Source organism: Coffea arabica, chromosome 6c (assembly GCF_036785885.1).
Source record: "Coffea arabica cultivar ET-39 chromosome 6c, Coffea Arabica ET-39 HiFi, whole genome shotgun sequence".
In the NCBI taxonomy this organism is placed as follows: domain Eukaryota; kingdom Viridiplantae; phylum Streptophyta; class Magnoliopsida; order Gentianales; family Rubiaceae; genus Coffea; species Coffea arabica.
Window position 1 is genome coordinate 13,460,191 of NC_092320.1, and position 12,660 is coordinate 13,472,850.

Here is a 12,660-nt window from a genome sequence, read left to right on the forward strand (position 1 = left end):
AAGATTTACATCTAAAAAAAGAGTCAATAATAAGTAAATTAACCCATTGCTTTTGGCTCTAATATAATGGTGGAGGTATGATAAAATTAAAGCACAGCTAATAGTTGATCGCATGGCAAGTATTTTTACAAAGTACAATCTAACTTCAAGAGAAATAGCAAACATTCAATCACATTAGGTAATTCAAGGCAGTAGAACAACAAAACATGATCTGTATTATCATCCTATGCAAGAAGAAGAGAAAAATTAATCCAAGGACAACGTTTGCAAAATGATGGTCAAAGGTTTTAAACTTTAGCAAAGTGCGCCATAAAGCTGTGTGTTAACTTTACAATCGAGTGGTAACTAAGAACATAACGGGTGATAAATGAAAATTCACCAATAAAGAAGAATTAATTTTATAAAACAAAAAGAAAAATAAAAAGGTTCTCTTTCTTTTATTTATTTATTTCAGGGAAAATCATTCAAAACTTCCCTCACATTTTGTAAATTGACTTCGTTTATCACTTTTAAAAGTATATTTTTACGTCCTTCACAAATTCATATTGATTAAATTTGGTCCCTATCTAGGTTTCCGACTAGTTTTTTGTCGGAATCAATCACGTGCAAGGCACGTGATTATTTTTTAAAAGCAAATTGTCAAATCAAAATTTATATAATTCGATCCATAGTCCCTCACATTTTACAAAATAAATTTTTTTATCCCTCACATTTCACAAAATAAATTTTTCATCCGTCATTGATCATGTGTATGAATAACATTTTTTTAAACTAATATATATATTTATTTGATTTCACCTGAACAATGCGAATGGCATGTAATATATCTCCATTTGATTTCGTCTGAACGTACTATTCAGGTGAAATTAAAAATAAATATATACAGGGGTTTAAAAAAATTGTTAGTTTTTCACTCATGTTCATTCCTTTTACTCAAAAATTGAAAAAAAAAAAAGAAAACATTTAATTCTAAATATTATCCAGTGTTTATATCGAATTAAATTTTGACAGAAAAAATAAACAAAGAAAAAGTATGATAAAAAGAAGTAAGTGAATGACACTTTTAAATTTTAAGATAATCATAAGACAAAAAATTCAACTATTGGTCTTAAAGGTAGTAAGTAAAAATTTCAAATTTAAACTGCAATTTGTTAGTATGACTATAGAATTATTCGAATTAATACCGATTAATTAGATGGTCTTATTACACAACTCAATAAATGAATTATTATTAAAATAGAAAAGGCTACAAATATTGAATAGATTTACATGGTAAAATCAAATATATATATATATATATATATATGGGTTTAAAACAAAATTGTTAGATTTAAACCCATGTATATATCTATTGAATAGCATATGTACAACTACAATTAGTCTGTTTAGGTGAAATCAAATAGAGATATATTACATGCTATTCGTACTGTTCAGGTGAAATCAAATAGATATAAACATGGATTTCTTTTTTAAAAAATTATCTGTACACATGGCAATGGGAGAAAAAAAAATTTTATTTTGTAAAATGTAAGGGACGAAACAATTTATTATGTGAAATGTAATGGACTATAGATGGATTATGTAAATTTTGATTTGATAATTTTGCCCCTAAAAAATGATCACCTGCAAGCCACGTGATGAATTCCGGCAAAACATTAGTCAGAAATCTAGGTAAGGATCAAATTTGACTAATGTGAATTTGTAAGAAGCATAAAATTACACTTTCAAAAGTGAGTGACAAAAAAAGTCATTTTACAAAATGTGAGGGACGTTTTGAACGATTTTCCTTTTTTTCAACACTAAAATATCACTTTTATTAAATTTGTTTTCTCAAACAGATAAGATAGTTATATTTACTCTCTAAATAAATAAGGTTGCATTTATAATTTTAATTTAATACTATACACAAATTATAAATAAAGCTACATTTACACTAAGACTCGCTAATTTTTTTCTTTTTTCTTTGATCATGAGAGCATAAAATGTGCCTTTTCTCTCATCGCAAAAATATAAATTTTGACAGTTTCTTTAATAGTGGATTTACAACCATAGTTGTTAGCCCTTTGCTTCAATCCAATTATAATGCTACGGAATAAATTATCTTAATGTATGCTCTATTCTATGATTACAAAGATATAATTTCTCGGTGTTTTTTTTTTCTCTAAATCTCAAACAACAAAAAATCTACAAAAGTAAAATAAAACTAAAGCACAAATTCTCACAATGATACCCTCATATTTCTTTTTAAATAAATAACCTTGCATTTACATTTAGAGTTGTTAGGCTCCGTATTTAATTTTAATGCTCTACGTTAACTATATAATAAATTTCACCCATTTATTTATATGCACAAACCAATACACAAACAAGAAAAACAATAAATTAGCACTACAATTTGTCGGATTTACTATTGCCTTTTCCTTGGTAGCATTTGGTTAGACTGTCTTTTCTGTCATCATACTTCATATCACATGATTATTCCATAGCCCAAATTTTATAGCCCACATGAACATTGTATTCTTTATTCTCACATTGGGGATATTGCATTTGTTTTTAATTTTGTTCATAAAGGTTGAATTATTTCTGCAAATGGGGTATATAATTCAAGGGCCAAGAGGTTGATGAACTTTCTTTGTATTACATTTACAACTTTAAGAATTTAGACACTGCACATAATAAACAATTTCTTTTAAATTTTATTCATGTGTTTTATGGTCTTGCGTCTTGACAAGTAAAAACAGCAAGTCATGATTTATCATATTAAAGCCCAATTATCGTTTTTTTCAAAGTCGCTTATATTTTTCAAAACTCAATGTGCCATTTCACCAGCTGAAAACTTATTTATCATAGTAGCTTAGTGCTCTGGCCAACTAGGGATTACAGGGGAAAAAACCTATGAGAGAAGGCTTTGGGGAATTATCTATTTTGGTTTGGAAAAAAGGAAATATATATATATATATATATATATATATATATATATATATATATATATATATATATATATTCACTCATTAAAAATCCCAAAATCAAAACACTCTGCCTCTACCTTATGAAACAAATTTAAAGGAGATTCAAACTCTTATCCACTCCTCACTAATCTTAGGATCTGTCACGAGAATTTCAAATCGTAAGACCTAATATGATTCCGTAGAGAAAACTTAAATCATTTCAATGAAGAGCAAAATAAGACTTCAAATTCAAGATCTTCTTCAGGACCCGTCTCCCCCCTTTCTTTCTCCAAAAGAAAATTTCTAAAAAGAAAAAGGAAAATATGATAAGACGCGGTTCCAACCAAAACAAGGGATCTGGATGCCCATTAACCCCAATGAAGAAGACAAGACAAGGTTCAGGATTCTAGCCTTAAATCAGACGCATGCTAAATACGATATTCTATCCAACGTTTGAAAGAAATCTTTCAAAATGGAGAAGTGAGAACGACAAGACACAGTAAGAAATATCAAGCCTTACGTTTCAGCCGAGAAAACAATTGACTTTATATTTGAGTTACATCTAGTCAAAATTAACCAATAATCAGGTGGGGCAAAATAAAGATGAAAACTGAATCCCTATACTCGCTGGTTCTTCAATTTCTTTCTATGCTGAGCAGATCATGGCAAAGATAGGAATTGATAATATAAATTATATTGCATCTTAAGATGCTCTCCAACACAGTATCAAAGACATGAAAACTCCACCCAGTCGCCAGGAGAAGCTAAAAGGACTAATGGCAAGCAACAAGTATGAACAAATTCCAGTAAACTCAAACATTGACACATCTATGTCATGTCATGTCATGCCATGCCAAAATATCTTCCAACATTTTTTTAAATAGAGTCAAATGTACAAACATAATCATCTGCCGGAAAGCAGCATTGTGACACAATACCCTTCATCAACGTTTTGTCCCCTCTGATCCATGGCGCCAGAAACTAAGAGAGTATATATTGACGTTTGCACTGGATATCCATACTAGCGCTGAAATGAAACAGAATATGAACCAGTGTTTGGATCTTTGACAGCTTTGAAATTGTCAACACTCATTCCAAATCGACCCAAAAGGGAATTTCCCATTTCCTTCAGCTTCCCTGCTCAAAAGGTAAATGATTCAACTACAGTGAGAGATGCAATCGCAATTCAAGATATATATAAAGCTGGAAAGCATTTGTTATCCTACAATACTTTCACTGTTAAACATACAAAAATGAACTATCCTTGCTTGAAGCGCTTAACAGGGAAAATAGAATACGAAAGCAGATAAGACCCATAAACTCAAGAATGAAGTCACAAGCAACAGAGAAAGTGCAACACAATAATGCCTTTTGCATGCGCAGAGCAACCAAGATCAGAAGTTCAGAAAGTGTATGAAATAGGATTGGAGTCGTTCTATTATCATACTATCAGGTCCCAAATTTACAATTTGAGTGGTGAAACTACAATACTGTCATCGTATTTAATCAAGATCACTAAATGCAGCATAGATACACCCCGAAGAGCTTAGATGCCCCAGTATTTTATCTGATAATTCCAGATCCTCTCCTTCCCCAATTTTCTCCCTTCAAACATGTTTTCTTCAGGCAAAATGAAACATTTCTATATCGACACATAAAAGAGCAAATATGTCGCCATTTAATAGCAACTATCCATATAAGTTCATACTACCAAATGTTAGCAATGCTCACCAATCATTTCTTCCTTCATCTTTTCGCGCTTTTCATCTGCCAATGGCTTTAAGCGAACAATCTGTCTTCTAGCTTGGTCATGTGATGGGTCAACTTCCAAAACTTTTGTTATATCTGTATATTGTAATAAACAATCAGCATAGGAAACAAGAAATTTTGAGAACCCATATGCAATCTACGAGAAGATTAATGAACGGCATTGATCAAATGTTTCAAGAGCAAGAGAGAGAGTAAGAAAGAATCGAGGCATTGAAATCCACAAAGCCACCATAAATTCAGGATAAATCTTCTTATAAGCACAAGATTGACAATAAGATATTCAAAATCTCACACCCACATACCTGCAATGGCTTCTTCGAAATGTTCCAACATTTCATGTGCCTCTGCTCTTCTAAGCAAAACTTTTATGTAGCTAGCGTTTAGCTCCAATGCTTTTGTGCATTCTTTAATTGTATCCTCAAATTTTTTCTGTTAAAAAAAAAAATATAACTTCATCAAACTTCAGTTGGAAACTTATCAATGCATGAGATAAGCAGAGCATGCACTGCATAAATAAGGCTATCATACTAGAAGTTATTTGAGAATCACATAACAGGTATCAACAGATAAAGTAGGCTACTGTAGCATCAACCACCAACAAGGTACTTGGCGAGAAGCTTAAACATACAGAGTCTCTCTAACTGAGGAGAAAGAATGTTTTGATGGAGAACTAGTTATAATATGCGGACAAAATTCTCTACCAACAAATTGTGAACAATAATAAGATAAGTACCGTGTATCTCAACAATAAAGGTTAATAACATATTGTCTACCCATATGAGCTGAAAAAATCATTTCCAGTTTTAATGATTCAAATCAGATGGAGTGAGCCAGATTGATGAAAATAGATCTTGGACCTTGCTTGGAATAGCTAACAGACTTTCTTCCACATCCACCATTGACACACTAAGGAGATTACATACAAGACATAGCAGGTTACCATGGCCAACTTGCCTACTTTGTCAAGATTTAAATCCATCTGCTGTCCGGTTTAAATCAAACGTTAACCACAAAAGTTATACTTGGCTCCGGAAAGAAGAAGAACAAGGGTAGAAAAAGTAAGAGAAACAGCTGCATATCAATATCAGAGCCAATTAATCTTCTGTCTAATAAATTATTCAAATTCAGACTTCATGTGTCCAGAGCCTAGACAAGAAGGCCACCAGTGAAGAAAATCCAACAAAACCTTTAATCATGTGAAAGGAGAAATTAAATGTTTAAACTTTTTCTGCGACACAATAATAGCAGCAACAACAACATTTTTCCTTAAAAGAAATGAAAGCCTTTGCTTCTGATATTAGCTACATACATGTTTTACAACAATAATATATTTAGAATTCGCATCAAGTTCCATCCAATGCTTTCTCTCTCTCTCTCACTCTCTCTCTCTGAGAGAGAGAGCTTCTATAACAAAATATTGATGTTTTACACTCACAGGCCAATGATAACCCAGATCAACCGCTATCTATTGATTACAACAAGCAAATATGCATGCCCAGATCATAAAGAAATAGAAAGCGAAAGAGCAACTTTTAAGAAAGACATGCAAAATGCCAATTTTACCATATATCAACTCAATAATATGAGAGCTTACCATTTTGGAATAACACGCAGCACGATTTGCATGGCATACTGAGCGTAGTTCAACAGATTCTGGTATACTAGACACAGCTTGTAAAGCAATATCATACTTAGACAATGCCTCTTCATACTGACCATCCTTAAACAATGTATTGCCTTCAAGTTTTGCATCATTTGCTTCTGCTAATGCTTTCTGCTCCAAAAAGAATACAAAGCTTAAGAGATGACAAGAACATCTACCAAAAGAACCAAGGCAATAACAGAACAATAGGATTCCCGACACTAATGAGGAAATTTAAGATAGTCTAACATCTCTCTACTGTTAGAAAACATTAGCAAATGAATCATCACCAAACACAAACCTTCTGTACAAGAAAAGGTCAAAATGAATGAGAGCAACGAAACATTGAAACAAGGCCACTTGTTCTCAAGAAGGGAAAATATTTCTTCTTTTACCTTTTGAGGTTACAATGAGGATAAGCAAGGCAGATTCTTGTTTTGTTTATTAAGTGAACTCTTATTCATCATCAACAAGAGTGCATAACAATATCACAAGTGAGATTCTAACCAAACTATAAAGCGAAAGAACCTTAACCACTGGAAAAGAATCAGATCAATCTAAATCTCCACCACAGTTGACCAGATATAGCAGAGGAACTGACAACATAAGACTAGGCATTTTCAGAAATCCATTGCCCTCAAGCAACCATCCTATCCAGCAAAGAAACCAAATAACAAGATCGCCTTCGCATAGCCAAGATAACATCAAAGAGACTGAAGTCAGTCCCAAGTTCTTTGCAATACAACCATGAAACAATACGTGGTGCAGACTTTTAGCCTCTCTCTCTTAAGCATGGACAAAAATTGATTCGCTAGTCCTCCACCTTTTCATAACAAGTTCCAGTAGACATGTGCTATGAGGTGTCCCACAGTGAAACTCATCTTAAAATTAACTAAGCAAAATGTAACTCTTTCTTATTTTGACCACCTCTAACCCAAAAAACTACAACTGTAATTGAGGATCAAAATAGCTCAAGGGTAGTCACAATTCCTCACCACCAAAAAAAAAAAAAAAAAAACTACAAATGCAAGCCTAAAGTGCCAAGGTAAATCCTAATTCATATATTTAAACTGAATTCTCCATGTTTACATTTATACATGCTACATATCAATACAAACTCCTAATACTTTCCTACAGTTACAGCTTGATGATTAAGATTTCCTTTTTACCTTGATAAAAAAAAAAAAAAAAGATTTCTCCTGCTTCAACTCAAATCATCATCAATATATCCACGAATGATTTTCTACGCCACGAAATATTTCTCCATATAGCTCAATCCGACTATGAAAATTCCTTTAATAAAACTACAAAAAATAGTACAAAAAATACATAAAATGACAAAAGAATTTCAAGGAGGTTCTCATATTACCTCAATAATCTGCTCCTGATTCAAATCCACTTGCTGCTCCTGATGCTGATCATTGTCCCTCTCCTTGGAGCCTACAAGACCCTCCTCCCTGTTTCCCTCTTTAGCTTCTTCCTTTTCAGCTTCTTCCCTTCGCTGTTCCTCCCCCACGAGATCGTCTTCGTCGTCGTTGAGGTCAGCTTCGCTGGCAGTTTCGAACCCATCGGAGGCGTCTCCAACTGCAGTATTACCATGCGATGCTGACTCTTCCACGATCCTCGCCGCCGATGATGACGATGAAGAAGCCGCCGGCGACGACGTCGTCGTCGATTCGTCTCTTTTTACTACCGGCGGCTTTGTCTTAGGAAGAACTTTTTCATTCGTATTTTCCACTTTTTCCCCAATTGAATTCGATTCTACTGGTTCAATCACCACCATTTATATCTGCTTTTTCCTTTAAATCTTTCAACTTAAAAAAAAATTTTGTCATAAAAATCTTTCTACTGAATTGAAACAAATCTGTTTCCAGATTTCTACTAGCATGTGCACTTGCCGCCTTGGGGGGTTTCGAGACATCTCTTCAGAGAAGGGCAATTGATACGTCGTCGTATCAAATCTACGTGGCTGCTGGGGAAGTGGGTTTGGGCTCTCTCCGCTTTGGGTTTTTTTGTGATGAAGCAAGATACACCAACAGTTGCTGCTGTTTATTGGGCTATATAAATTCAGAGCCTACATGATTGGGCTTTCATATCTTTAGGGGTTGATGAATGCTAAGTCCAAAATCCAAATGATCTTAACTCTTAAGCCATGAATCAGTGTTTAATCCGTTGGACAATCTTTCAATTTGTATCAGACTAAAATGTCTTTTTCTTTTTATTTTTTTTCACTCAAGGGTACACCAACTTTTCGATCAGACTAATTCCCTAAAACTGTATAGAGTTTTATCCAATGATACACAGCAAGATTGCACACGAAATCGATCACGAAACCCGCTATTAACTACCAGACTACATAACCAGACGGACTAACAGCAAGGACTGGAATAAAATGTTATTAGCTGTGCACTTTTTTGGTTAATGGCACTCCAATTTCTCTTATGTTCTTACGCATAAATTACATAGGAAATAGCGTGGTATTATCAATGATTGGAGCACAAATATCATATCTGTTTATCTACCTATATACTATAAAGTTAATCACAAGCCACAACCACCTGGAAGAGCTTGGATTTTTTATGTGATCCTCAATATGCTCATTCACATTGAAGAGCTAACCATTCAAGAGGAACTGTGAATAGTGATCACGTCAAAAATAAATCTAGCTACTCATGGATCCATTTGGCAAAATTACTTTCGCCTTTCTAGCACTGAATATTGAATTCTCAAAGCCAGCCACATTTAGCCTTGCTCGAGAGAAAGAACATTAATCCCAAAAAAAAAAAAGAAAAAAGAAAAAGGAAAACAATATTATTGTCATTGAAAAGCATGAACAATTGGCATATCATCACCTAGCAAAGAAAGTATAGCTTGATAAAAGAAATGTCAATTGGTAACCAAATATATGTTCCTAAGTGATGAGCTCTCATCTCGAAAATAAAGCTGAATATTGACACATTCAAGACAAAGTACTAGTGTCAAGAGATTAAGTCATTAAACTCAGGATGCACAAATTCGCCAGCCAATGCTATTTTCCTCTTCCTAATGAAATCCAATCTGATTCCCACTTTCGGGGTGACAATATTGCAGAGATCTACAATCCTCGCCCAACAGGGAATGGAGCACTTGCCCGATCAAAGTTCTGATCTCTGGGTGGTCCTGTAAATTGTCAAAGCAGAGGAGATTACAAATTGCTAACATTCATCCACAATCACATCAGGTTAAAATGAAGACAGGCGGAGAAAATGAAACATACCTGTAGCATTGTGTGAGCAGCTGCGCGCATGAAGTTAAGAGACGCGCTCCGGTCTTTCAAAGCAGCAAGTCCGCTGTAATTTGTGTGGGGAAACAGGAGAGGTAAAAAACAAATGAATAAAATAAAGAAAATGACACCAAAAGCAGAGGCTCAAAGTTTGAATCACTCAGGGCAGTGCCTTACTTTGGAATTGTGCAGAGAAGATCGTAGCAACAGAATATGTGAAGTAGGATTCCGGTGAATGCCAAAAATGTCTTCACGGCAGTGGAAGATGAAGATGAGTTAACTTAATAACTTTTAGAGTTTGAACCACGTAATCTAAAGCCATTTATGGAAGGAACATAAAACTGGACTAAAATCTGTTACCATTTGGTCCCGAGTACTAACTAGTGAGTAAAGTAGAGACTTGTTATGTGGACTACCGACGCAGGCTATTGCTAAATGCTCTTCCAGTAATACTTCAAGAATCCGCATTCCAGTCTGTGATATAGAAGATACAGTTCATGCATTACAGGCTACATAAACTCAAAACTCAATCAATGGCTTCTACTCTCTTGTGATGTTCTGAAAGCGAACGAACTGCTCAGCACATGACATAAAGATTGGAATTGTCCGTTAATGGTACAGTTCATGCATATGTGGTTAGAACTTAGAAATCAAAGGCTCACCAGTTTGGCCAACTCACTTCCATGTCTCATGCCAATGTCAATACATTCTTGAGCATCCACCAGTCGATTTTGGCATCTTTAGCCTTTCAAATTGAAAGAAATAATTTGCAGTTGAAATCAGCAGATGAATACATGTCTCATGGACTGATATGTACCTTGCACAAGAGTTCAATAACAAGTAGGGCCCTTTCTCGAATGTCCTCGCGTATTGCTTCTGGCACTTTTTCATCAAAAAATGCTATCATACGAGGCAGGTGGTTGCAATAGCCATCTGCATTAAACATGGAACAAATTGTTGGTAATAGACATTTCGATGGCAAAATTAGTTTACAGATGGGAAGCTGGGGATTGAGGTACAGCAGAATCAAAATGTTATCTCACTCAATACAAGATCTGGATATGTAGCAGCAGCTGCCATGCACTGAAATGCAACCAGGTTAATAATATTAGTGTAGTTGCTCAAAACTGGAAATCTTCGCCACTGAATAAAAGACAGATAATGTTTTTGCAGATTCTCAGTTGATATTAATAATGGCTTCAATTCTGCAAACGTGGTTATATCTCTTATTCATTTGGATAGAAAATACAAACTAACAATGGGGGACGTGCAGATTAATTGTTTCAAGGTTCTGACAATTCCAATCTTCAGAATATCAGAAAGTTGAACAAGAAATCTAATAAACATATCTCAATTTCTTGCATCTTGGTGCTTAACTAATATACTCTGTAATCTTCATTAGTAAAACCTTCAAATCTCATTGTCATAACTAAACCATTCTTTTCAATTTACACAGAAAAATCTACATGATCACAAAGTAAGTGACGCATGCATTGAATACTAGGAATAAACAGTTATACCTCTTCCAAGATACCCATTGTCTGGTCAGAATAGAACAAAAAAATACAAGTAGCATTGAACATTTCTGCTTCTTCATTAGTAACAAGCTGCAAAAATCAAATTTCCAGTCAAAACGAGATTGAGTAACAAAACGATCCCACTAAATTCAACAGGAAAAGACGCTGTACAAAATCAACCGAGAACATGTTACTAATTAATGGTTCAAAATATCAAGTTCTGATGAACACTATATTCTGAATGCCCAACAAATGAGACAATTCCCAACTGATGAAATTCCATAAAAGACAACAAAAACGAGTTTCCTTGAGCTACTACCCCATATTCTGAATCCACACACAAACATTTCACTCAATATTTGACAGTTAAGAGAAGAATAGTGGAACCTGTTGAAGGTGATTAGCAAGGGAAGAAAGAGCAGATGCTCTTGTTTTTCGATCTCGAAGCTTAAGAATCATGGGTTGCAAAGCTTGATGCAGGTTCCTCAGAATTTCTTGATTTTCTTGGTCCGCCATTTCTCTTGATTAAACACTTCTCTGAAAGCTTTGGAGAGATGAATAGAAAGAGGTGAAGAGAGAAGTACAGGATTTCTTTATTTAAAGAGTGAGTTAAGCAGAGCAGGATCGTTAGTTAGTTATTTCGTTAATTCTCCCACTCAAACAAACCAACCGCTACCAAGGCTAGTTCCGGGATTTCACACAATAAAAATTACAGATTTTTTTTTATTGTTTTGTAACCAAAAAAAAATGTTGCATGTTGTTATTAGATGAAAATAAGTTATATTAGTTAAGTGTTATGAAATAACAAAAATGTGGATGTCCCTTTGTATTCCCAAGAGGATTAATTCATGATTTTATGGCTACTTATGTATAGAAGTTACAATTCATAAATCCATTCATGTAGTGGAGAAACCGTTTACGACAGGTACGAGACCAATGACCTTCCATACCACACCGGTAGCATTTTTCTTCATAAACTTTCTTTTCTCCATTTTTCACTTGATATTATAGTAGCTTATTTGATTAGTTTTATAACATTAAGGTCTTAACTCGGAACTTATTGTTATTTTCTTACACACGCGCATACATATTTGATTTGGAACTTTTCAACTTGAATAAAGATCAACTTTATATTTATATAATTAATGTTGCTTAAGAAAAATCAAAGAGGCCGATCATCCGAAGGTTGGTCTCAGAGTCTTGGAAACAATATATTCTAAGGGCAAATTATATTTTACCCCCCTATAATTTAGTATTTTTTGTACACAACTCTCTTATGGTTTCAAAAGCTATGCATAACCTCATCATGTTTGGTATTAAAATGTTAAAGTGACGGAAATGATCATTAGTAACAGAACCTTTTAAAATGTTGAAATTACCCTTGTTTAAAAATTAAAATGGTTGAAGTAACCAAAATATATAAACATAATATACATGACGCATTAACTTCGTATGATTTTATATTTTATCATATAACCCCCTTACGATTTAATGTTTTACCATATAACTTTATTATGATTT

At 34.0% G+C, this 12,660-nt stretch overlaps 1 protein-coding gene across 1 annotated transcript; it reads right to left on the reverse strand.

Annotated features, from left to right (window-relative positions):
* Positions 1 to 3,611: 3,611 nt before the first annotated feature.
* LOC113694319 (uncharacterized) lies at positions 3,612 to 8,289 on the reverse strand. The gene is made up of 5 exons (XM_027213234.2): positions 7,730 to 8,289; positions 6,313 to 6,492; positions 5,021 to 5,147; positions 4,680 to 4,793; positions 3,612 to 4,085 (listed from the first exon to the last, which is right to left on the reverse strand). The coding sequence occupies exons 1-5, from the start codon at positions 8,141 to 8,143 to the stop codon at positions 3,970 to 3,972; spliced, it is 951 nt and encodes a 316-aa protein (XP_027069035.1). The 5' UTR covers positions 8,144 to 8,289; the 3' UTR covers positions 3,612 to 3,969.
* Positions 8,290 to 12,660: the final 4,371 nt, after the last annotated feature.

Coding starts and splice junctions, on each gene's coding strand:
- LOC113694319 (XM_027213234.2), bottom strand. CDS start 8,143: ATGGTGGTGATTGAACCAGTAGAATCGAATTCAATTGGGGAAAAAGTG. Junction 4,794..5,020: donor TTTCGAAGAAGCCATTGCAG/GTATGTGGGTGT, acceptor TACAATATACAG/ATATAACAAAAGTTTTGGAA. Junction 4,086..4,679: donor GATGAAGGAAGAAATGATTG/GTGAGCATTGCT, acceptor CCTTTTGAGCAG/GGAAGCTGAAGGAAATGGGA.